The sequence below is a fragment of the Varanus komodoensis genome, unplaced genomic scaffold, assembly GCF_004798865.1.
Source record: "Varanus komodoensis strain SLA01 unplaced genomic scaffold, ASM479886v1 scaffold18_3, whole genome shotgun sequence".
In the NCBI taxonomy this organism is placed as follows: Eukaryota; Metazoa; Chordata; class Lepidosauria; order Squamata; family Varanidae; genus Varanus; species Varanus komodoensis.
In genome coordinates this window covers 15,606,434-15,632,234 of record NW_025335549.1, presented here as the reverse complement: position 1 = coordinate 15,632,234, position 25,801 = coordinate 15,606,434, and the positions used below count along the sequence as shown (strand labels likewise).

At 51.2% G+C, this 25,801-nt stretch overlaps 1 protein-coding gene across 3 annotated transcripts; it reads right to left on the bottom strand.

The window, feature by feature from the left end:
• Positions 1–11,748: 11,748 nt before the first annotated feature.
• On the bottom strand, positions 11,749–18,705 carry ASB12 (ankyrin repeat and SOCS box containing 12). Of its 3 annotated transcripts, XM_044427276.1 has the most exons (4): positions 18,580–18,705; positions 17,983–18,143; positions 13,787–14,630; positions 11,749–12,811 (listed from the first exon to the last, which is right to left on the bottom strand). In XM_044427276.1, exons 2-4 carry the CDS (start codon positions 18,025–18,027, stop codon positions 12,633–12,635), a joined length of 1,068 nt encoding a protein of 355 aa, XP_044283211.1. In that variant the 5' UTR covers positions 18,028–18,143; positions 18,580–18,705; the 3' UTR covers positions 11,749–12,632. The 3 variants fall into 3 exon arrangements, with proteins under 3 accessions (XP_044283211.1, XP_044283212.1, XP_044283213.1); XM_044427277.1 differs by lacking the exons at positions 17,983–18,143; positions 18,580–18,705 and adding an exon at positions 17,166–17,268; XM_044427278.1 differs by lacking the exons at positions 17,983–18,143; positions 18,580–18,705 and adding an exon at positions 16,803–16,887.
• Positions 18,706–25,801: the final 7,096 nt, after the last annotated feature.

The window sequence follows — 25,801 nt, the reverse complement described above, 5'->3', positions numbered from 1 at the left end:
AGTCACACAGTGGATAAAAGCACAGGAGCCTTCGCCAGGAAAGGAGCTGGCAACCTCGGGGGGGGGGGTGTGGAATCTGGGTATGTGCCCCAGAAGACACACAGGCACGCATTTGCACCCCTGCGCACACCAGCTGCTGGGAGCATGAACAAGGGGGTGCTGCTGCACTCCCATCCTGCCTGGGGGTCCCTGCAGGCAGCTGGCTGGTCACGGTGCAAACAGGACTCTCTGGTCCTTGCATCATCCAGCACAGCTCGTATGTTCCCAACATTTGATTTTCAGATACGTTCCAGAAGAATCAAAACTGGCTGTTCCGTCACCCCACTGCAATTCTAGCTACCTCTCCTTCCTCTGCACTGCTTTGCACTGACCTGAGTTAATGGGAAAGCTGCTGGCCTTGAGCTTATCAGCAGTGTGCTTGAGAAAGAAGCAATCCTAACAAGAAGTCACCATTTAAGTCACAGACGTCCAGTCCACTGCACTGCACTGCACTGCTCTGCTCCTCTCCTCTGCTTTATTTTCCTTCCCTTCCCTTTCCAGTGAAAGACTTAACACTGGCAGCGATTTCATCTGGAGACTAGTACAGGCTTCCAGCTCAAGGAAAGTCAACGGACTGCCAAGTCGGCTAATACCAGCCTTTGATGCCACATTTACAGTAAGTGCCCATCTGCATTCTTCTCGTTTGAAGCAAAGAAGGCTTCAGCTTTTCTAGAACAAAAGAGTGACAAGACCCAAGCATGGGTGGTGGGAAGTTCACTGAGCACAGGAAAACAACTCGCCAGTAAGTGCATTCCATCCACCTTGGAAGAAAAGTTTCAAAAGGCAAATGCAATATTGGGTTAGGGGGTGGGACACGGCAACCCACCCTGTGAATAAGCCACAGTGTGGGTGATTCGTGGAATGTAGCCACGAAATCTGACCAATCAACCCTTTGTAAACAAACCCCCCTTTGCTGCCAGCTGTCAAAAGAAAATGCCCCCAGAAGGAGAGGTAGGGCGTGGACCTCCCATGATGGGGTTCTCAGGGGGCTGCAGAAGTGTGGAAAAGGTGGGGGCACTGAGAACTGTCAGGGCAATATTTAAAAGCTAGAGGATCGCGCCCAAAAGAGGGAGATGCATTTGGCATGTTTTTCATGAGAAAGGCTCCTTTGTGCATCGCTATTTTTCTAGATGCCTCCCCCGCAAGCAAAATGCAAATTATCAAATTAACCAATTTACAGTCCTGCTTTGTCAATGTCCATGAATGTTGCCTCCTGAACTTTGACAGGAAAAACTTCCCGGGACATTGAGCAGGCAAGATTTGGCATTTTAGCTAGAACAGCAGGCCAAAAGCAAGAGTTAACACAATAGAACATATTTGTGCACAACCCTTAATTTTTATTTGGAACAGGCAATTAGAAAAGCAATTTAATAGTCTTGGTTACAGAAAGCAAGGAAAGGCGCCAAAATATTCCATGATGCTCCAGGAACAGATTTTATGTAAGCATTTTAACTGAATGTGGTGAATGTGGTGTTTGCTTACTCCAAGGATTGGGAACTACAGCACCAGGGCCTCAGCCTGGTCCGTTGAGGGCTCACTCAAGCCCTTCTGACTTCTTCAGAGGTCCAAATCCCCTTTCTCCAGCCCCACCTGCCTTTCCCCCAGCTGCCAATCCTTTGGTGGTCTCCCTACCTTGGTATGTGTTTTCCCCACTCCAAAAGTGTGAAATTCCTCTCCAAACTCTTTGTCACAGGAAGTAAGAGGTTTAAGCAAAAATGGCTTGTATTTTTTGTATCCTGTCCTCACCCCTTTTACCGCTGTCCTCGTCCTCCACTGGAGGTCCTGAGAGTTTCTCCAAAACTGTATTCAACCCTCAGGCTGGAAGGATTTCCCCACCCATTCTGCAGGGCATTAACTTAACCAATAAAGTCCCTCAAATGTGCAGTCCCAGGTACCATATTGTTACAAGAGCCAACACATGTTCCAGCTAAAGATGGGACGGAACCCGTGTTGCCCATCTGGTAAGCAGTATATAGTTGGAATCCAAGAGATCCGGTATTTACTGGTGAAGGTAAATCCATCCCCCTCAGCATTAGGAAGAGACTGGTCAGACAATTCCTGCCATGGCAGCCCTATCAGATCTGGAAAGCAGCGACTGCAAATTCAATTTCCATCTTCTTCAGTAATCCTACAGGTTGACCAAAAAGCAACATCAGCGCTGTTCTGTCTGAGTCTCAAGAGTTGCTTGGGATTGTTTCCAGGCTGAGCTGGAGATCTACCCAAAGATCTACCAGTCTATCACCAAAAGCACCTGCATCCAAGATGCAGGAGCAAGTTATTCGAAGACCATCCATGCCTGCACCAGGCGGCCTCCCAGAAGATCTCAGAACATGGTCTGAAGGCACGTAAGGGCTGTTCCATGCAGGTCTGATGCTGGCCTGAGCTTGGAGGGGAGACCATCTGCAGCTAAATGTAGCCACCTTGAGTTCCACCATGGGAGAAGGTGGGATATAAATATGATAAATAAATAAAAATGAATCCCAGAATGAATGGCTGATGCTGCGAGCAGAAGCATTCCCCTCCCGCCTGAAGCATTCTTCATTGCATCTGCTGGGAAAATAACCCCCTGAATCCCCCATTTCCCCCTCTTACGACTTCACCTGTCCTTTCACATGCAGAAGCACTTCTTCTCAAGCAGGTGCAGAATAGCATCATCCATTTGGACTGAGCGGAAACCCCTTCCCTCCATAAGCCAACTTTGACAGCACAACAAATCTCTCCCCCCCCCCCCCATATACACACAGACACTCACACACACACAGAGGTTGGCACTTGCCACGGCCACAATGGAACCGCTTTCACTCAATTACCTCCACAGTCACAATCAGCTACACACACACGTTCTCAATCAATGAGGTCATGTCACTCACGGGATGCTCCAGGATGCAAACACTAGTGCCTTGCTTTGAATCCGCAGCAAGCAACTTAATAAGACTTTCAGCACTGGGATGGATTCTCCCTGTGTGGAGATCCTTAAGGAAAGAGCCATCTGGTGGGGGGGGGGGGTGGATTTCTTAAGGAGTCAGACCAGATCAGGGTGGGCAGAAGTTGCTCACCTCTTGAGAGCTCGGGCAATCAGCAGATCGTTTGACTCTCAAGTACAACTGCAAGTAGCAAAGAGACTGCAGAGGAAGGCAGGACGCACTCCAACGGAGCAAAGCTCAGGGAGCCAAGGTTCCATTTGGACGCCAGGAAGCACTTCTGGACAGTCAGGACCCCGAGGGTGTGGAATGGGCTTCCACGGGAGGTGGCTGAGGCCCCATCGGTGAGGGTGCTCAAAGACAGGCTGGACGTGCACATGGTAGGCATGTCGTGAGCAGAGCCGGCTGGAGCCGGGGGTCAGACTATATGGCCTGGGGGGACCCTTCTGACTTGTTCTGTTTCTAAGACTGCTCTTGTGCTAGTTCTCAGCCTCCGTGTTCCTCACCTGCAAAAATATGAGTAAAGTTGCTGCCTTTGACCAAGTTTTTTGCAGTTTTCGAACTGTGTTGGTACCTCTGAACTTCACTAATTCATATGCAGATGAAGCCTTGTACGTGCCATTTATTCCACAAGTTGGTCTCACGGGGTACGCTAAGTGACAGGCTGAATAACTATTTCGTTTTAGTAAAAGAACGAAGCCTGCCCACCCTGGATCAGCCTAAAACTCCTCTCCAGTTTTATGATTCCATGACCAGACAGACATGACTGGTGTGCCATTTCCCTACGTGCCTGGCATACAAATGCCATGTGCAGACGGCGTCTTAATTAAGTCACCTGCCCCATGACGTCATGAGTGCAGTCATGTTATTTTAACAGGTATGAATGGCTATGGCCCTTTGACAGATCACCTGTCTTGCATGCACAAACAGTGCAGATACAACCGAGGGCCACCTGTGTTCAGGTTCTGTTTTGTGCTGAGACTCCATGTTCCTGGTGTGCCACACCACTTTTGCCCATGGAGAAATGCAAAAAAACCCAAAAACAAAAACGAGCCAAAGATTCATCCTGATGAGCCCATGAATGGCCTTGGTTAGCATACATTTAAGCTTTAATTTAGCAGAACGGGGTTCAGATTTTGCATTTCATTGCCATTTGACCCCATGGCTTACATATTTCCTCTCCACATCCACCACCTCTATCCAGGGAGGAAAAAAGTCCATGCATTTGGTGACATAAACCTCATGCTGAGAATTATGGCACAAGGAATGTCTTTCTTGGTGCGGAAAGGTGCCTGAAGACTTCACTGCTTTTTCAGTGATCAAGAAAACCAACTGCCTGTGGAAGACTCCAACCCCAGCTTGAGAGATCTAATCCGCCTGAATCCACGAGCCTTGGAAGGCCCAAAATACACATCACCTGGCAACAAACTTAGCACAGATTTTGACGAAAGGGGCACACAGTTTTCCAGACAATGCTTTGTCTCACGAAGACAAACTTCTTATGGCATCTTTTGCTGTCAGCATTTTTATACCACATTGCCTGCTAAAAGGCCACTGAGGCATAAGCTGCCAAGCTGCACTTTTAGGTTTACAGAGAAACGCAGGGCGGGGGGGGGGGGGGATGCAAACTTCATCTTGCAGAGAATTGATGTGTCAATGAAGCACAAACCCAGCCAGCCAAAAAAGGCTACAGGCCATCTCCTTAATTTGCCCCTTTTGTTTTCATGGTGAGCAAAATAAGATTGGAAAAAGAAGAGGAAGCATATACCTTGAAACAGAAACTGCTCTGACTGTTCGTTTATTTAGTAACATTCGTACTGTTTACTTGGACTGGAAGTAACTCTTAGGCAAAACTTGTCCCTATTACCTGTTTCCTGGCCTTTTTAAACTGGAGGTACCATGCAGCTGCACCTACTCCAAGGAGACTCAGACTCTATTTAGGTCACTGCCACTTCCAAACCTCTGTGCTCACCTATTCGCTGCAAGAACTGCAAACCAACCTTCTAGAGTAGCCTCGTGACTCTAAAAAAACGCTGGAAGACGAGCCAATGTAGCGTAACTTAGCCTTGGCCTATGCAGGTTCAAGTTCCTACTTAGCCATGAACTCACAGCAGGCCTGCACTGACTCTTGGGCTAACTTACTTCACAGAGTTTTTGTGAGGATACAATGGAACAGAGGGAGATCGTGCCAGCTGCCTAGAGTTCCCTGCAGGAAAAAGTTAGAATGTAACTTTAATAAACAACAGGATAAAAATACACTTTCAATTCTAAAACAACAACTTGCGTTTTTAAACAAGCGAGCCAGCAAGAGCCGCTACAACCTTTCTTCCAATGATCCAAATTCAATCCAACGCAGAGCAGCACAAAGGCTTCTTCTGAACTCTATTTCCACCTGGGGAAGGATGCGTCAAAGGCGTGGGGCCACCACCGAGGTGGTCCCGCCGCAGCACCTGCCACCGTAAGCATCTGACTCGGCCCAAGAAAGAGCCGAGCCGAGCCGAGCCGGGCGGCGCTGCGCTGCGCTGCGCTGCGCACGGAGCTTGCCCAGCCCGTTACCTGCGCTCGCTTTCTTTCAAAGGGAGAGATCGGCCCGAGGCGCTTCTGCATGCGGAGCGCCTATTCCGCCGCCCCGTCGGGCCCCGCTGCTGCAGGAGCTGCCCGGCCCGCACTCGCTTCCCCGACCGGCCGCGTCCTTTCAGGAAGAGGCGCCCGGGCCGGAGGCGGAGGCGGAGGCCGAGGCCTTCCGCGCCGCGCCCGCTCGCAGGGACCGGCGCGCAGGTCTGGGGCGCCCGGGAGCGCAGCGCTTGCAGCGGGAGGCGCAGAGCCGGCGGCCGCGCGCCCGGCCTCCCCGCGGACCCCCCTGGGCGGCGGCGGCGGCGCGCACGGCGGAAGCCCCCGGCCCTGCGGACGGCTCGCTGCCCCGCACTCGCCCCCCGGAGGGGCAGGGAGAGCGCGGGCCCCCGCACGTCCCGCGCGAGCCCGGGCAGGGCAGGGCAGGGCAGGGCAGGGCAGGGGCGGACACAAAAGAGACGCGTGCACACGACCGGCCGCGGCGCCGACACGCGAGCGCAGGCATGCACGCGGGCGGGCGGGCGCGCTCGCTCCTCGCAAAGGCACGGCAGGCAGGCAGGCAGGCAGGCAGGCCGCTCGGCAGCTCCCGGGGCGCTGCACGGCCATGCACGGGCGTCCCTCCTCCTCCTGCTGCTGCTGCTCTCTCACGCGGCGCCCGAGCAGGCCGAAGGCTGGCGGCGGGGGAGGCCGGAGGGCCCGCGGCTCGCTCGCTCGCTCCCTCCCTCCTTCCTCCCTCCCTCCCTCCGGCCGCGCACTCACCCGCCGCGCGGCCTCCGAGCGCAGTCGCCCCGGCGCGCCCCGCGCCTCCGCCAGCCCGGCGCGCAGACCGGACGGGGGGCGCTCGGCGGCGGCTGGCAGGCAGCGCCGGGCGGGGAGGCTGCCGCTTGAGCGACGGCCGGCCGGGCCAGTGAGGCGCGCCGGGGCGGGGCCTCCGCCGGCCCTCCCCCAACTTTCTTTGAAATGCAGGAGAGGCGCGATCCGCGGGGCCCCCGGGCCGGCGGCAGGATCGGGGCCAGGTCGCCGTGCGAGCCTTCCCGGCAGCCAGCCTGGCAGACCTGGCCAGGGGTGCCCGTGTAGGCGGCGAGACCGTGCGGTCTTTCTGGGGATTCCGCCCCGGGGAACCCAGCGGGGCTGCTTCCGAGTAGACCTGTCCAGGGTCGCGCTGCTGGGCGGCGCACGCCTCCTGGGCCCGCGCAGACCCGTCGGGGCCGACTCCTGAGCAAGCATGGCTAGGATCGCCCCGCCGTGCGCCTGCAATTGCGCCCGCGCTTCTCTGGCTGAACTCGGCGGGGCTTGCTCGAGTGCCATCGGGAGACTCGCGGGGCCGCCGAATTCGGAGCGCGCTCCAGATGGGTCTGAGGAAGTCCCGCTGTGTGCACGGGCGCTCTGCACCGCTTCGAAGATCGTGGAAGACGTCAAGAAATCGACGTTGTCCTTGCACTGCTTAACCAACAACCCGAGTAAGAGTTCCCACGAACGGGAAAACGTGCTGCAGTTCTCCGAAGAATGCTGTGGTCCTGCGTCCGCAACTCCTCGCTGACTTAGGGTGGCCCCCGAATGAGTGCCCCTCCCGCAAGAGGCCCTCTCCTCCACAGAAGCCCCGCTCAGCTCTTCTAACTCCAGGCTGGGGCTTCCTTGACGGAACCAAGCCCATAGCTGCTCTTCCTCCTTCCTTGACTTTCCCTCCTTGGTCCTAATCAGAGGCAGGACCCTGCGGAGCCTTTCGCACGGATCCTTTATTCACAGGGTCGTTTCCCTGGATTGGACTGTGCAGAAATCTCTGCCACGTCCCTTTGCTACTTCTTGCCTGATCTCCCTCTCAGGGTTGTTGTGAAGATAAAGATGGGATTGGACCATGGGAGCTCCTTGGAGGAAGTGTGGGATATACTCAATAGCTAAATCAATAAAAATATTCTCTCCCAGATAAGCCAATATAAGAGGGACCCATTTGTGAATTGTGCATGTGGACCCTCCCCTTCACTTCCCCTTGCCCAGGCCTAATTATGCCCCTCATAAGCAACAAATATTCCTATATTGCCTCTTATCTCCCACCTTTTCTGCAGAAGAAAAACATACACCCACATGCAAATACAAATTTGCTCCATAAGCAATAAATACGCATCGATAGGAACCATCCCAAGACCATCGTGTAAGTTTTGGACATGCCCGATCAGCCCTTCCGTGTCCTCGCCTGCATGTTGTGACAGTTCAGTACAGAACTTCCAGAAGCTGCCACCTGCATTCTTGTGCCTGTGTGTGTGTGACGTTTCTTCTGACTGCACTTCTGTGTATTGCGTGTTCCCAGGGACTAAAAATTGGAGAGGCGGAAGTGCAACACTCTGGTGGGATAGAAGGATGCAGAGTCCAGCAGTCCATGATTAGTGCACTAAAAGCAAGCTCAGGATTGTCTGGAAATGCCTCATACCTCACTGATGACGCATCTTTGGAGACACCGGAGATTATAAAGCCGCTGGGCAAAAACGGCTTGTTTTTTAATCTTCGTACAGTACTTAGAAAATTGTAGGTGGTAATGAGAGGTTTGAAGACTCCATCACTGTGTTTGAAACAGGCCTTCCAAGTGTGTGCAGGTCCATGGCTAAGATAAGCACCCATGGCTGGCTCCCATGTCGTGATCAACGCACGGTCTTTTCCAATTCCTCCAACTGTTCTTACTTTGCAAGGTAAAGGATAGATGCAGATATGCATAAATATATATGCTCTTCTTTTTACAAAACAGATTAAATGGCACACAGCTTTCATGATACAGGAGAAGCAGATCAAGGCTTAGAATTGATCCACTCACCAATCCAATCCTGCTGGTACCAGCCTTTGCGAATGGTACTGCTTGGAAACAAAGGACCCGTGAATTTCAGTCTTTGTCAGCAAAACGTCTTTGCGACCAGCTGTCCTTTGCTGTGTACAGTACAGGAGAAAACCGTTTCCTTTTGGAATGGTGCTGCCCAAAACCAGGAGGCGGCCACTATGGTTCTCTGGTGCAGCTGGCTGCTGTTCTGAGAAAGGCTACTCACCACCCACGCTTTCAGCAATAATTCTCCCCACCCACACTGCTGTAAATCTTTCTGCTGCCACAGTCACAACCCTCAAGTCCACTTTCATTTGCATCGCTCTCATCCCTTGTAAAACTCATCCAATTTCCACAAGAGTAATCAGAAGTGCAGAGGGGGAGTGGAAGAGTTTGGAAAGGTCTTTGAGGAGGCGGATGACTAGCAGAGTGGACAGATGGCGTTGCCTTGGTTGCCGCTGCAGCTTTCAAGCCAGGCAGGGCACCGAAAATAACAGCACGAGTGCATGAAAGACCAGTGGAAAGTGCTAAAACCATTCAGTGAAAGCCAGAGTCCCCGTGACTTCAGGGCCGATACCCTGGACCATCTCCTTAAATGGTACAGCCACATTCCCATTCTCAGTGCTACACGTTTCATGCGCCAGGTACAATAACCTAAGGCGCAATCTTGAGCAAGTTCAGGAAGGAAAAGGGTCTGCAATTCCTTCTTTTATTTCTGAACTTTTCAGCACAGGCATTTTCCCCCCGCTGAACCTGCGTAGGATTGTTCCCTTAACAGCGTATGGAAAGGCTGTCCAAGCCAGAAATCTCCACCTGTGGAGAAGTTACTTGCTGGATCTCGGTATGAGTTTCTGTTCTGGGCTTGTCTTGGATGGGGATGCGGCTCGATCGTGAGGCGGGGATGCAGCACAAACACCTGTCCTTAAGGGAGGTCTTGCCCTCCTTCCTATCAAGCCTCCGATAAGGCAAGCCGTCCCCCTGCTTCCACGTTCACTTTGATCAGACCAGAGCTCCGCGCAGATGCGCCCTTGGAATCCTGCACCTTATTCGTGGCGAGAGAAATGGGCAGTGGCAGGGAGGAGGAGCTCAGCAGATGTCTCTCTTCTGGGCCACTTTGGCCGGGGAGCAGAGCTGCTCTTCCCACCCACCCTTCCCCGTTTGTCCTGCAGCTGTAATTGGCAACAAACAGATCCACCATGTTGCCAGGCTGGTCCATTTCACAGATGTGAAAAGGAGAGGCAGTGCTGCATTCTCTTCCAGGAAAGAAGTGAAGCTACTAGCTCTGTGCCAAACTGCAGAGGACAGGATCTTGAGATCTTTCCCCCCCCCAAGAAAGGAACTTCCATAGTCCTGCCATGTTTTCAGGTATCTTAGTCACTTTGCTGGCATTTTTGAGTGTACCTAACGTGAGGCAGCTGAAGGTTGTTGTGTGTTTTCTTCTTATTGCACATCACTCTTTGCTCTGCAGCCTCCCAGGATGCCCACACTTCCGGATCCAAAAAAGCCCTGTGCAAGAAAGACCACATGATGTCTTCCCCTGAACTTTAACTGGAGTACAGGAATCCAAGGATGTTACAGGCCAACAGCGAGGCAATTGTATAAGGAAATATGGGATGGATGAACACGCTTGTCATTTCCTAAGCATGGTAAGCACATGAAACTTGAACCCAATCTCATGAGGATGTCTCCAATGTTTTCTTCTCCACTGAATTTCTTTTTTTTTAATAAGTTTTATTCTTCTCCATTGTATTCCTTTTGCAGAGGCTACTTTTGCATGGGAGGAACAAGTTAATTCTTACTCTGAATGCTCTAAAAGCAAAACTTTGGGAGAGAGAAGCCTCAAAAGTGCTTCAGTTTTGATGAAGAAAAATGTGTTACGGAGCTGTTAGAATTCTGCAAGGAGTTGAAGGTGGGAGAAATACCAGGGAGTTAACCCACAGGGGTCAAAGAAACTATCTCCAGCTCCCCAAAGCTCAAATCAACAGACAATGCAAAGATGCAAGGCTGGCTAATTCAGTGTCCAATCTGAATCCCCAAGGCAGCTCACCATTGTTCTTCCTGAATGCTTTCTAAGATTTTCTCCGTCCTAATTCCAGGCAACAGCGCTTTCCAACCTCTCCCTTAGGAGCCCCAGCCACAGCTTAATAGAGTTCACCGCCCTTGAGGTTATAATTCAATTTTGAGTTGCTAAATAATGCAGAACTTTCTGCTTCCAGATAACCAAAATGCTCTCAGAGGGGCTTTTGGGGCATGAATTCAACGGAGAACAAGGCCCAGCGATGTAGCAAATCTGTATTTCATTGAATCAGTCATGGAATCATAGAAGAGTAGAGCTGGAAGGGGCCATGAAGGCCACTGGGTCCAACCCCTGCTGTTGCAGGACACCAAGTTACACCATCCCATATTTGGATGCTATCACATCAGAACTGTTTTCTCCATGACAGACAGACAGACAGACAGACAGACAGACAGACAGACAGGGCTGGCACGCACAAAATTAACATGCTGTGAGGGAGGCTAGATTAGGTTCCTACTGAGAGCACAAGAAGAGTCTTAGGGGCTTGCACCAAAGGTCCACCTAGCTGCGCTTCTGACTTCACCACAGAGGCCTATCAGGGCGAAACGACACACTGGAGAGGGCGCAGGACACAACCAGCCAAGCTGTTGTGAGAGCTGCATGGTGTGGCTTGTTTGCCCCACGACCCACAACAGCAGGGATCCAGGTGGCCTTCCTCCTGCCCGGACAAAACGAGCAAAAGTTCTGCCATCTTATGGCTGCTGGAACCCCAGCCCTGTAAGAACAGCTTTGGACTTCAGGAGGGGTTCTGACCTGATCAGGAGGCATGCTGAGAGCCTTGTTCCCCAGGTCCACCTGAGAAATGCTCAGGTGTGTCTGTCCTGAAAGGTCTTCCTTTGTTTCGTTCATCTTAATCCATTCAATCCTTTAGCTTTACTCTCAGGTGCATCTAGCAAACTCCCTGTGCCCCCCCCCCCCCGCTGTGCATGCTACTGAAAGGTAAATAAATCATCCCATACAGACTCCGTTTTTGCAGTCCCTTTGGCCGCTGCTGAAATGCTTCACACATTTCCTGTACGTTTAAAGAGTCCTGCGTTCACCCATGACACTTTCAATGAGAATTCAAAACCATGGCGTTGTTATTTCAAATAAAATAGTAGCAAGAATAATAGAAATACCACCCTCGGGGAGCCGTGTGTGTATCTGGCTCTGTGTTTGGATCAATAGCGCCATCTAGTGGTGGGATCCTATACCCAGTTTAAAGTAAATGAAACTCCAGATAGTTCATCTCCAGGTTGTGCTAACTGGTTAAGGAATGCATCATATTTGCCCAGAGCTCACAGTGGGGTCTTAATATGCAGCATTAGGCCAGTGTTTCAGATTTCAGGACAAAGATGTGCCAGCAAGTTCACCACCAGTTTATTCCTCCATCATCTTAAAAGTAATCCTGCAAACTGTTCACCAACAGTTCTGGAGTTGCTCCAGGAATTTGGATATCTGTATGTGAAGGGTATCAGTGTAATTATACACATGCAAACTAATCTCTTACAGTCAATTTTGTTTTGTTGTAAGTCAACACAGCACAGCATTCATGTATCATGAATGCTCAAATACCAAAGTTTTGTACTAACTTAATTTTACTAAAAAAGAAAATAAACAATTCAAAACTCATTCCAAAAGTGTGGGGGAGTGAAACATGACTACTGCGTGGCTGCTTCGAAATTGGCTTTTAAAAGTGTGTGTCTTTCATTTTTGATAGAATTAAGAATATTTATTTTTAAAAAACACAATGTTTATTTGCATTTCCTAATCCTATCAATCAAATAAAGGTGACATTCATTAGAATTTGATTTTAGAAAAGTTAGAGTTAGGGCTGATTTTCAAAAGGTTCTTTTAGATTTTTCCATTTAACAGCCTGAGCTTTCTTGAGCATCCATTCCATTTTAAAAATACCCTTTAACACAGTCATCTCATATTAGACTTACCTGAGAATACACCTTATTCAGCCCAGGTGGACTTACTTTTGAGCAGACATGCACTGGATTGAGCTGTAAGGCTCACATTATCATCATCATCATCATCATCAAAAAATAATGACCTGACTGGTCTTTCCAGCATCTATGAGGTTTTCAGTCTTCATTTTGCATGTTCACCCTTCAGCTTAAAAAAGAAAGAAACTGCAATATTTTTAGCCACATCACGCACAGCCACAGCAAAACTGGATCAAACAAGACAGCTCCTGTGTCAATTCTTAGAATGTTTTTTCCACTTTCTGATACAGTTACAATACTTGGTAACCCCGTGGAGTTTCCTCCTCGATCTTCACTTTGGATTGGTGTTTGAGGTAGCCGAGCAGCACTGCCGGGATCTCCAGCTGATCCACAGCGGAAGGCCGGTTTGCCAGTTTTAGGATCTTCCGGATTGCCAGTCTGGACTGAGACATCAAGGTCTTGGGGACAGCTGGAGAAGTGGGAAGAGAAAAAGGAAACAGAGGCATCAGGGGCTGCCTTAGCAAGAGCTGCGCTTTGAAGCCATAATGGCCTCTAACATCTGATGTACCAACGGCAACGGGGAAGGCAGGAGTTTAAAGTAAGAAGATAGGACCCTGCCTCAAACCTTCACACTTCTATGCTTCTTCTAACATTTATCTCTTGAAGGACTGAGACGAAGAAAAAGGCAAAGCCTGCATTAAGCTGGAGCTGGCATGATCGCCAGGATCTCTTCCAGCTCACTAGTGAGCACACTTTCTACAACTTTAAAAGCTCAGCCACCAGTTTATATTTGATCGGTATGCTTCCATTGGATCGACACATGCATTAAAAGTAATTCAAAGATATGAGGCTGGGGCAAAGCAGGTTCTTGATCACACTCGGATGTGAAGTTCATTGGGTGACTTTGGGCCAGACCCTGATTCTAGCCAAACCTACCCCGCAGGGTTGTTGTGAGGATAAAATAGGAAAAAATCATGTATGCTGCCTAGGCCTCCTCAAGGAGAAGATGGGATAGACGGACAGACTGGCAGATACTGGAACATATTTGGGGAGAACCTAGGGAAATTGTTTTAATCCTTTGCAAAAATATTAATTACTGAAAACAGGAAACTAAGTCAAGCACTGCCTGTTGATTTGTGGCTTGCAAAAAAAGCTGTGCTGTCATTCTGCAGAAAAGTTAAATCATGACTTCATCAATTTGTATTAAGCAAGGAGTACATCTTAATTTATAAATGCTTGCATATATTTAATTTATTAGACTGTGTTCCCTTTAACAAATAAGACTGCAATCCTAGACCCCCTTACCCAGGCATAAGTCCCATAGAAATCAACGGGACGCATTTTTGAAAAATATGTATAGGGTTATGCCTCTAGTCCTTTCTAAGGATAAGCCGTGGAGGTAGCAATACATGTAAAAACACTGTTAAATAGGGTGTTTAGTTACCTCTTTCTCTGGCCAACAGTTCTAGCACCTCAGAGTTTGCTGAGATCTTATCTAACACAATACCCGGTAAGTACACGTTGGCTCCAAAATCAATAAGAAGCTTGACAAATTCCACTCCACAGCCGTGTTGCAAACAGATTTCTAGGAGGGTCTTGGGGTATTTGATCCGGGTCACGATTTTCTCTTCGGTGCAGTTGTAGTTGGGATCAGCACCGTACAGGAGGAGAGTCTTGAAACACTCCAGGTGGCCGTACACCGCAGCGAGGTACAGCGGGCCGGAGCAGGCCACCGAGTTGGCTGCCCACTCCGGGAGTCTCGCCTTCACGTTGACCTGGGCGCCGTGCTCCAGGAGCACCCGGAGAATGTCGATGTCCCCATCCCTGGCCGCGGTGAGCAGAGGAGTCCCATTGTTGTGCACGCTTCCGGAGGGATTCGCCCCAGCTTGCAAGAGGGCTTCCACGCAGGTCAGGTGGCCGTTGTTGACGGCGATGAAGAGCGGCGTCTGGGCCTTCACGTCCAGGCTGTCCACTTCGGCTCCGTGGGCCAGGAGAACTTTGAGACACCTCACGTGGCCCTTGGAAGCCGCCAGGCGGAGTGGCGTTCCTGGCACGCCCCAGCCGCTCCTGCTGTTGATGAACCGCGCGTACCGCTCTTGGCGCAGCATTTCGTCCAGCAGCTGGTAGTCGTCCTGGGACACGGCGAGATTCAGCTCCTCTCTTTCTCCATCTCCTTCTTCATCTTCACTGGGCTGCAGCATGGAGAAAATCTTGCTTATATCCAGCAGGCTCATCTTGATTTGTCTCTTGAGGGTGACTTTCATTATGAACTGTGCGAGGCTGGAAAGCTGCAAAGCAAAAGGACACAAGCCTTGGGAGCAAAAGCCTACCTTTTCCCTCCTCCCTTCCCATCGCTTTTCCTTTTGTGCCATGTCTGTTGCTCTGCAAGCTTGAGGGCAGGGCCTGCTTTGGTGTTGCATAGATAGCCATCCTAACTAACTGGTCTCATAGTCCTTGTGCACACAATGCATCTCGGGCAACCTGCATCCCTAAAATATTTCAAAAGGGCACTCCCAGAATCTCCACAAGAGGCCAGACAACTTTTTACTAGAGGCCAGATGCTAGAAAGCCTGGAGAGCTACCATTATTTTTACTTTTCTTAACGATACATTCATGCCCTGCCTTTTTCCCCCAAGGGAACTCAAGGTGGCTTACCTGATCCTTCTCCTCTCCATTTGATCCTCACAACAACCCTGCAAGGCAGGTTAAGCTGGGAGCCCAGGACTGGCTCAAAATCACCGAGTGAAAATCATGGCTGAATACGGACTAGAACCTGGATCTCCTGAGTCCCAGTTCAGCACTCTAAGCATCCGGATAGTTGAACTCAGAGTTCAAGTACGGAGACATAGTCCAGCTAGGAAAGTGTTAGCAGTGTGGAGTCATTCCCAACGTGGAATCGAAGAAGAATCATCAATTTCCAGGGGCAAGCAGCGTCTGCTGCCTCTTTTAGGGTACAGTGCTATGCAACTCCTACTTTTACACAGACCATGTAAACACCACACATATTTCAGTAATCCATTGGCAGGACCAGCCTGGAAAGTTACACTGGATGTAGCTGAAGGTAGGAGAAAGAGAATCCCTCTGGACTGAAAGAAAGGGAATCCCTTTGGAAGTCAATTCCTGGCATTTTTTATGCAGAGGAATGCCGAATGCCGCCTGCCCAGCTAGGAAATGCTATAAGGGGGATGGAAGAATCTCAGTTACATCCTGTCTCTGAGGCATCCAAAGATTCCCACCCCCTCCTTCATTCCTGGCCCCAAAGGAGAGGTCAGCGCCTTCTGTGCCTGGGAGATCCCAGCCTAGGTTTGGAGAGATCCACCTACAGCCTCACCTGGACTTGTGCTGCACCCAGCAATTCCCAGAAATATGGGAATTAAAATGTCCACGATGCATTGATTTCCAGCTCCTGGTTAGCAGGGCCCGTCCCTTTCCTGGGAAATGAGATACTTGCACCTAGTAAAAAATGTTCACTTCTTTGCATTCTGAGCGTGCAAACCGGTTACGGGGCACACATGCACATCCACTAGGAGGCTGTGTGACGAGTGAGGAAGAGGGGGATGGATGAAGACAGGAGCTGGAGGCTGAATGGCACAGCAAGACTTGCTAACACAGCTGCCCTGAACCTGAACCCCCAGCCTGCCGGCTGGGAATTATATGGGGTTTACATCTGGTGGACACCCGGTTCGGCATGGCTCTGCTAAGTGTTGGCTTCACCAAGATTTGGAGGGCATGAGCTGGGCTTCACCTGAGGCAGCCAGATGTCTTGGGAACATAGAAAGCCGCCTCATCGTGGGTCAGCCCCTTGTCCACGTGGCCCAGTGCTGTTGACACGGACTGGCAGCAACAGCTCTCCAGCGTTTGAGGCAGGGAACGTGCCAGCCCTACCTGGAGATGCTGGGGATCGAACCTGGGAACCTGCTCCTGAGTCTCGGCCGTTAGCTTGCTTCGTGTTCCAGCTTTTCCTTTGAAAAGCAGTCCTCCAATCTGAAAGACCCTTCCTGAGGAGTGAAAACGGGTTTTGTGAGGATGCGACGGAGAGGAGGATCGGATGAGCTGCCTTGGGTTCCTTTGTGGGGCAAAAAGCAGGAAATCAATGCAATGATAAATAAAATCAATACATATTGTGCACCTTTTTAATAGATCTTCTCCAGGAAGAAAAGAAGATGGAAGAAGCCGGGAGCTAGGCAGAGATTTACCAGGTCCCCTGTGCCATTCTGGGAATGAGGCCAGATCAAAAAAGCTTTGTCGGGAAGAATCCTGAGTCCAGCATTTGTTCTGAGGAGGGAAACTGAGCTGGATTTACTGTTCCCGTATACAAAATGTCCCCGTTATTTGGGAAGTGGGAGGACGGTATGCAGGTTGCGTTCATAACTGGCTGTCGGAACCCCTTCTCGGCTGGCTCCAAGTCACCTAAAGAGGAGTCCAGAGCTGCTTTCCGCCACCCGAGGCGCAATGCTAACCCCGTCTGTCCTCACTGAGTGTAGACCTTCGTAATGTGGGAACAGGCGCGCCAACCGCTCCCTCCGCCAACCAACAAGCGCCCTGCGAGGGCGAATCGCTCGATCGTCGGGCGCAAGGAAGGAGCCTCGGGGAGACAGACCGCCGAGCAGTCCCGCTCTCTCCGCGAAGCCGTGGCGGCCCGTCCCGACGCCTCCGCCGGGGGCGCCAGGCGCGCAGTCGGGTCCCGGCGGCGCGTGGCCCGCGGACCGCGCCCGCGACGCGCGCACGTGTGAACGCGGCCCCGGGCCGGACGGGGCGGCAGTGCCCCCGCTAGCGCGCGCGTCCGGGGCGCAGGGGCTGGGCCGGGGGGGTGGGGTACTCACGAGCTGGCGGCCGGCGGGGCGCGTGGCGAGCGGCCTGGCCGTGGCCCGACGGAGCGGCCTGGGACGAGCCGCGGCCCGCCCGGCTGCGTCGCCGCCGGCCTCTGTGAGGTGGCCGGGGGCGGCCGGGGCAGGGGCGCGTCCCGTCCGACCCGGAGGGAGAGGCGCCGGGTGGGGGGGCGCCTGCGGGCAGCTGCTGCGCCAGCGCGCCGCTCTCATAAGGGCTCGGGCGCTAATTTTAGCCCCGCTCGGGCGCCTAATCGGGCGACTTCCATTCTCGGCGGGCGGGCGGGCGGCCGCGGGAGGGGCTCTGGGCTGGCCCCCGCGGAGGAGGCCTGGCCGTCGGCGGGGCGCGGAGGGCGGGCGGGCGGACGAGGCTCGGGCCGCGGCGAGAGAGCCGCTTGCAGCGGCGCCGCCGCAGCCCCGGGACCCGTTGGCACGGCCAGGGACCAGCGCCGGGGCGCCAGGCGCTCCTGTCGAGCCTCTCCCCTTGCGCCGTCCATTTCCGTGCCTGGCGGAGGACGCTGCGGGCGCACGGGCGGGTGGTTCTCCATCGGGTCCTTTCCCCGCTTTCTGCTGCCCCACGGATATCTCAGGTCCGGCCAGGTGGCCAACGGTGGAGCTGCATGAGCCCAGGAGCAGCGAGGGTCTCCCCCTTCCATCGGCTGGAGCAAGGCCGCGGGGCCACGCTGTCCTCTGTTCTTCCCGAGCTGGAGGGGTTTATTCTTAGTCTTTCGGAAAAAATGTCTTGGGACACCAGCTGCTCCTGCTTGCGCGTCCGTTTGACTTCCTGGGGGGTTAAAGAGGCAGCTGTGCTCACTTGTGTGCTTGGATGCCGGAGGATGGGATCCCCGCTCATCAGCATGTGGAGCCTGGGTCAAGAAGTCCAAATGGAGAGGCGTGTCCCCCCATTTTTGGAGTAGGGGACGCTGCGGTGGATCGGGGCTTCAGCAAATTCAACTTCCTGCTTCTTACGGCTGCCTTTCAGGGCAGCACACAAGATTAAAAGCAAATGGAGATCACCAAATCAGTAAATGCACACTTAAGGCAAATCTAGTAAAACAGATTCTCAGTATATATATATATATTTTAAAATGAATAAAAGCAGGAGGGCTGAATTCTCTTTGGGCAAGGAGCTGGGGGTCAGCAGCTGCCTGCTAGTGCTGGGCTGGAGTCACAGGCCAAACAGGAGCGGCAAAGAAACAAAACCCCTCAGCCAGGAGCAAAACCACCACCAAGAAAGCCCTCTCCAGCACCAGCCTCATAACTCTTCTAGGAAACCCTGTAGCGGGAGCTGGGGGACCAGTCCCTCTATCGCTTGTCTCAGGACTATCCCGAAGCAAGGATGCAGTCTCCGCACAAGCGCGATGCAGTTATTTATCGAGGCTGTCAGTCATGGAAATATGGCTGGAGTTACCTGATGGGCCACCTCAGCATCCTCTGGTCTTAAGTATCCGTTGTGTGAAAAGCGGCTCGCTCTTTTGCTCCTGAACCTTCTGCCGGCCAGTTTCACACAGTGGTGCTTGAGGAGAGCCTTCCTGGCAGAACAGAAAGCATTCGCAGCTTTCATTGCACAGTGCTAACACTGGGACCCTCTGCCTTGTCTCCATCATTTCTCCTGAACGAACCCCCTGCGGGATGTTCTCCCCGGGTGGAAAGTGGCAGCCCTTCAGGCGTTGATGGACTATGGCTCCAAGCATTAGCAGGGCAGACAGAGTTTTGACAGCAACGACATACAGAGGATATTCTCGGCCTGGTGACATTTCCCGCCCCTTCCCGCACCTTCTCCAACACTCTGCCAGAACTCCACTTCCAAAGGTAGCAAGCCTCCCCGGTGAGGATGCACCTGTGCTTCCAGAATGAGCCTCGTCTGCTTCCTGCGCGGCTTTATCAGCTTTCACAGGCGCATCGTGTGTCGCACATAAGGAGAGAGAGACTTGTAGCGTGCGCGGCAGGCGTACCTTTCCACCTGGAGTCAGTGGGACTTGTCCTTCCACTCCCCTGGGCTGAAGCAGGGCTCCTTGTTCAGAGAATGTGCTAGCATTGGGGGTGGGGGGGGAGGTGTCCCGGCAGTGTTCCTAGCTATTCTGGGACAGCAGGCCTGGCTCAGCAACTTTCACTTAGCAAGCGCGAACCAGTCCTGTTCCCTGGGGAAGGCAGGCATTCCTGCATCCGGATTAGATGAATCTGGAGCCTTTTAAAAAAAGTGGCAGAGGAATTTATCTGACAGGCTGAAGGGGTTTATCAGAGCTTTGGCGTGGTAATGAGTGGACTAAATTAGCCACACACAAAGATGTCCTAAGATGGGAGAAAGAAACACACAGGAGATCCTCAGGCAGCTTCTCTAACTTGGGGCCCTCCTGATCTTTTAGACTGTGATGCCAAACATTGCTGACAATTGGTCCTACAGGCTGGGGCTGATAGGAGTTGAAGTTATCCATCTGAAGGGTGCCAGGTGGCATATGGACTTAGTTATTTGAACTGTATGTATTTATGTAGTTATTTATAGGCTGCTGTACCAAAAGGTTTATATATACTAAAAATGCAATCCTATAGAAGTAAAATGCATACATTTAGGGACCCGCATGGGCACACAATGTTAAGCATTTTAGGAAGCTCACTTGGGAGGCGGGCAAAGGACGATTTATGTAGAAAAGAAATCTCGAAGAACAACAGCCAGCTCAAACTCATGACATGCTAGGGGTTTTTTTTTCTGAAATAGGAGGAAATATCTTTTTTAATCTAAATCACTGTTTATTTTCCTTAAGTCTGTAGGATGTAGATTGTAACACACACTCTAAACTTTAGGAAATGGAAGATTTTAAAGGAACTTCTAGAAGAGCAGTTGAATCCGAAGCTTGGTGACCTCACAAGGGGATGGAAGTGTGCCTTATTGTGACATGGGCCTACCATGGAGATCTGTTTGGAGTCCTCGTGGCTCTCCAAGCCCCCAGAGGCTGCTGAACTTGACTCGGGGACCGTGTTCGGGGCTTCTCTACATGAGGCCTTTATTGCATGCAGGTGATCCCTCATTCATGGATGTTGATGGGACCTTTTCATAATGCTGAGGTCCTCCAGGACCGCCCCCATGAATTCTAGCCATTGGAGGGTCTTTTAGAGAAGCAATAAAAGCTTCTGGAAAAGTTACATAGTGCAGCTATATTGGAGCATCATGTTGTGGCTGGTTAACAGCATCTATTGAATGGCAAACCAACACAAAACCCCAGGGGAAAAATGTGTAGAGTATTTTAATTCCTGCAAAGACAACAGAAGCAGCAGCCCCAGTAAAGCTGCAAGAAGCCCACGGCAGAAAACGAGAGAAGGAAAACCTGGAAGGGATTAGAAGGATTGGAGAGGAATAAATGATAATAACTGTATCCTAAGCATCTTTTTTCAGAGAGAAACCATGCTGATTTTAATAGGTGTTTCATCTGGACACAAGATTGTAGCCCCAGATGGCTGGCAAAGGGGACCTTGGGGACAGAAACGGTCCGTGCCACATCTCATCTGGATGGCTGTCGGGGGGCGGGGGGGGGGGGACACAACAGGAACATCAGAACTGCTTTTGCTGAGTATCCTTGCCACTGATGGCAATGGCCATCTGGGGATCCAGGCCGGTGGTTTTCCAACCCTAACTGGAGATGCTGAATTGGTTTACAGCACACACAATTCATCAAAGGGGCTGCCTATTCAGGAATTTAACCAAACCCTTAGGGGTTTGTCTAAGCTATCACTTGATGTAAAACCGCAAGACCAAGAAGTGCAATAAACAAACATTAAGGGGCGAGTTTGAGGTGTTTTGGAGCCTTGTTCAGTGTATATTTCTTGGTGTGTGTTTATCTTCACTAAAATGTAACCTACAAGTGCTTTCTGAATGTTTGTATTGTTTTCTGTTTAGCCTAACACAAGTAAACTGAGACCTAAAGATAAGAATAACTATTTAGGCTGGGCCCACCTGTTAAACCAACCAAGCAGGTCGAGTACCCTGAATTCCACACTCTTTACTCTCACTCTTGCCTGCTTTGCTTCTCCTCCTCCTCCTCCTCCTCCCACTTTCCCCCTTACCCTGCGAGTCCCTGGAATGCCAAGCCACTGCTTCCTTTGCCAAATGGGGGGCTGAGAGCCAGCTCTTGCAAGAAAAGCAAAGATGCCCAGGCATGATTCAGGGGGCTACCATCTGCCTTCTCGTTGATTCAAGTCCATGGAACAAATGTGCTACAAAGCTCCAAGCCACGAATCATAACGTGTGAGCTGTAAAGTCTGTGCTGCAAGACATCTGCAGGTGGAAGAACGTTTTGGGCAGATCACGGAATCGTTGGGTCAGAAGGAGCCAAGGAGGCCCTCAAGTCCAGCCCCTTGCTACTGCAGGATGTCAGTTACACCATCCCATTCAGACAACCGTCCAATTGCTTCTTGAAAGACTCTGGTGTGGAAGAGCGCACAGCCTCTCTTGGCAGCTTGTTTCATTGCAATACTGCTCTCACAGTCATGAAATTCTTGTTTCTAGCCTTCACCTGGGGTTGTTTGTTTAGTTACAAAGCCGTGCCTGACCTATCACGACCGCATGGGCAACATTCCTCCAGGCTCTCCTGTCCTCCACCATCCCTCGGAGTCCACCCAAGCTCACACCCACTGCCCCAGTGACACCATCCAGCCACCTTATCCTCCACCGTCCCCTTCTCCTTCTGCCTTCCATCGTTCCCCAGCATCTGGGTCTTCTCCAGGGAGTCCTTCCTTCTCATTAGGTGGCCAACGTATTTGAGTTTCATCTTCAGGATCTGGCCTTATAAAGAGCAGTCAGGGTTGATTTCCTTCCAGATCGACTGGTTTGCTGTCTTTGCAGTTCAAGGGACGCTCGGGAGTCTCCTCCAGCACCACAATGCAATGGCCTCAATTCTTCGGTGCTCAGCCTTCTCACCTGGGGTACTGTAGTTTAAGCGCATTGTTCCGTATCCTGGGAGGTAAAAGCCTGGGCATGAATCAAGAACATAAAGTGGGAGGGTGCAGTGGAACCAGAAGCTCTGGAATGACACGCACCCCTTATTCCAGACTTCACAAGTCCACTCACGCGTAAGTTGCCACCTTTTCTCACTGTCCTTGCTCCTGTACCTTTAGACACAGCAATGCCAGCTTGCCAAATGACTTTTTCTCTACCACTTATTTCTACTTCAGGAAAAAAATGTGTGCATGGCATCTGTGTACAGATGATGTCATTTCAATTCTTATCCACCCCATAGCGGAAGCTTTCGGGGCAGTTCACAACCGTTCATAAACATTACAAACCCTGAAATACAGGCAGGAAAACTCCATGCAAAATTCCAATATAGAAAGCTTAAAACAAGCAAAATAGTTAACAGCCATTTTAATAAGAGATCACCTCCCAAAAAAGGCGACAGGCATAATTAAAAGCCTAGGAATCGGGAGTGGTCTTACACCAACAGGTCAAGGGAGAAAGAGTGGTCCAGGATGATCCAAGCAGTCAACACACAAAAGCCGTGTCTTAAAAATGCAAGAAATTTATTCTTTCTCGTATGAAAAAAACAAAACAGAACATAACTTACAAATTAAACTCTCCATGAGACTTACAACCGTTTATCTCGGAATGCGCACTCCTCTGTAAGAGGCAGTGCCGAGTGGTAGGTTCTTTTTAGCAGTGCACCAAATGAAACTCGACTCAAAACATGTACTTGGGATGACATCTAGAGAGCAATTACTCAAACAGTTTTAGGCAGCTATATTTCAAGACAAAACACAGCCGCAAACTTACAGAAATTACATTTGCATTTCAGCTTGAATATGTGGCACAATCTGAGTTTCTGGAAAAGGAGTGGTTTCAGAAGCGATCTCTGCACACTCACATCAATATATTGTCAAGCTCAGAGCTACAAAACGTCACCACACAACCGAATACGGATTTTGTCCCACCAACAGACACACCTAAGCATATATGCAAACGAAGAGATGGGCTAAAACTAGCAGGCCGCGGCTCTGCTCGGGTTCCTCTCCAATTCTGTGCTGCTCTGGCAGTTCAAAGACACTGTGGGATGCTGTTTTCTGGGAAACCTACAGTATCGGCTCGGTTAGCAACAATGCTACAGGTATTTGCTGCCATGCGCCCACCGCCCCAGGGCAGCTCAAGAGATGCGCACTGATCCACGGGGGAGTCCCGGCTGCACAGGAAGATCCGGGATGGCAGAGAGATCGCACCCAAAGCTACTGATCCGCCCCCGCGATGTGCAGCCACAGAAGAACAGGTACGCTAAGTCACTCTTCATCCACGAAGCGAGAGTGACACCATGAGGTTGGCCCAACACTTGCCATGACAGTCCCAGGATCCTCTGCAACACGCAGAGGGTTTGTGACCAGGTAGACTGCGCCTGAAGGCCATTGCTCTGAATGCATGTAAGGCACGCGGCCTCTTAGAAAGAGGGAGGCGGATGTGACGGAGGCCACTTTGCATGGGACGGGACCTTTGCTGGGAAACCGAAGCTGGAATGGAACAGGAGGGGGTAAATTTGCTTGAGGATCCCTCGTTTGCCACAGATGCATGGAAACTGACTTCTGCAACATGTACCACAAAACTCAGTGGTGACACGACCGTGCGAGCCAAAAGGAAATGCACGTCTCCTTTTTGCATGTCCCTGCCAAAGGAAATCATCAGCGAGAGATGGAGCGTGGCCTTGAGCCCTTCTTGCCAGGCACATTCTGGTCTGCCTTCCTTTGTCTATGTTAGGCATACTCTGACTTGACCGCACGGAGGCAAACGGCACCATGCAGCAGTTCCACATGCGAGGGGTGGGATCTGCGCTAACGAAGCCACCCTTAATGTTGCCGAGTGGCCAACCTTCTTCCCAGACACAGCTGTCCCGCCAACAAGAGGGCCACCAGCTCCCCTGTACCTGATCACCCAAATCCAGCTGCAGGTCACAAGTAACCGGTCAATCGACACTTGCTTTGCTGTGGCTGTGTGAAGCAGCAGCAGCAGGTCTGCGGGCGGATCTTCCACCTGCCTGGCGCTCACGATGCAGCCGGATGGTGGCAGGATAGGAGAGACGTCTATTATTTTGAGAGAAGAGTGAGCTCTGTCCCTAACCCTCTGGACTTCCAACTCCCATCAGCTCAAGGTTCAGGGATGCTGGGAGTCCTACTCAAAACATCTGGAGGGTGGAAGGGTGTGTGTTTGTGCGAGGAGTCACAGCCTGAAAAGACACCTGGTGGGCGAGAGGCCGCCGCCCCACCCGCTGCGGAAAGGAGTCCCACGAAGTGCGTGCATCGCCAGCTCAGGGCAAACACGATCCATGAGGAATTTCGTCTTGAACTATTTTTAGCAGCAGGTTAAGAGCTTGAACAAAACTAAGCACTGCTTGGTGCCACAGCAGGAAGCCAATTATATCTGACGGAGGCTTTTTGCTTTTTGTTCTTGACACAAGGAATGCTGCTCTGGATCAGATAACCCACCAAAGACCTGACTGCCACGGCACAGAACTGCATGACTCAGTCCCAAGAGATAATCTGCCTCGCTAGTCAATGCATCACGTGCATCGTGTACGTGGACAGGTACATTCAAAGAGATGTAGAGCATCGCCATGAAGATCTTACAAAGAAAGGCAGAGGTACATAAGAGACCGAAATAAAGGAACGCTGCTTTTCTTTGGGCTTCACCCATCTTAAGGCTGGCCTGGACAGGCCAGCTTGCATATTTGTTATCTGAGCGTTTCAAGCTGGTATAGAGCTCTGAATGAACAGAGGCTACGCCTTCAGAACAAGCACAGTTGCCTACAGGCAAAGAATGCTCCAGAAATACGTGCATCTTGGATGACAGTCCCGTGAAAAAGAACTGGGCAAAGTGAAAGCAGGTCGACTGATTATGTTTTGGTCAGGAAATGAGGCAGCTTTGGAAAATGGGATTGGCAGACTGACTGCTTCTGTTTCAGACACGGGCAGCTCCAGACAACAAGCAAAAACCTTTCTGTTTTGACCTCTCCGTAGGGTTTTAAAAACATGCCTGGGGTCCAGCAAGGGGTGCAACATGCAGCTTGCATTTTGCCCACACCTGCTCTGCATGGTTCTTCAGGAATATGTCCCAGCAAACTAAACGGAGCACATTTCCAAGGTAGCACACACACGGTTGCAATCTTGAGACACAACATTTGTTTCAAAGCCTCAGCAGTGGCAATGGAAGACAGACTTTGGAAGGGTACATAATTTTATCTGTTCTAGTTAAATGACTGCCTTAAGCAAAAAAATCAGGACATAAGCAAGAAATTAAATGTTTATTAACAAACCAGTTTTAAGCTAGATGTCTATTAATCATGCCCAGGAAATGGCAGGTAGTAAACCCCATCCTTGCAGTAGGACAAAGAATCCCCCTTGAAAGTGTTAAGCAGGGGCTGTAGCACCTTTTTCAGCCTGGGGGCCAAAGTCTGTCTCAGGGAAGTGTTCAGGGGTTACATTCTGGTGGATCTCAAGGCCAAACTGCAAAAAACATGCAGCATCTTTGAGCATAAAGCTTGTACTGGCAGGAAGTGAGCCCCGGGAGGGTATTTCGACCTCGCAGAATGGGCTGGTGAGAAAGCCAGGAAACTCCTGAGCAAACAGAAAGGAGTGGGACCAGGGCACGGCGGGTGGGCACCTGTGGA

What these genes read in the sequence shown, in the direction of transcription:
- ASB12 (XM_044427276.1), bottom strand. Translation starts at nt 18,027, where the DNA reads ATGCTGATGAGCGGGGATCCCATCCTCCGGCATCCAAGCACACAA. An exon ending in TCCGGCATCCAAGCACACAA is followed by an intron (nt 14,631 to 17,982) that starts GTGAGCACAGCT and finishes TTTGCTTTGCAG; the next exon opens with CTTTCCAGCCTCGCACAGTT. An exon ending in ACTGTTGGCCAGAGAAAGAG is followed by an intron (nt 12,812 to 13,786) that starts GTAACTAAACAC and finishes CCACTTCTCCAG; the next exon opens with CTGTCCCCAAGACCTTGATG.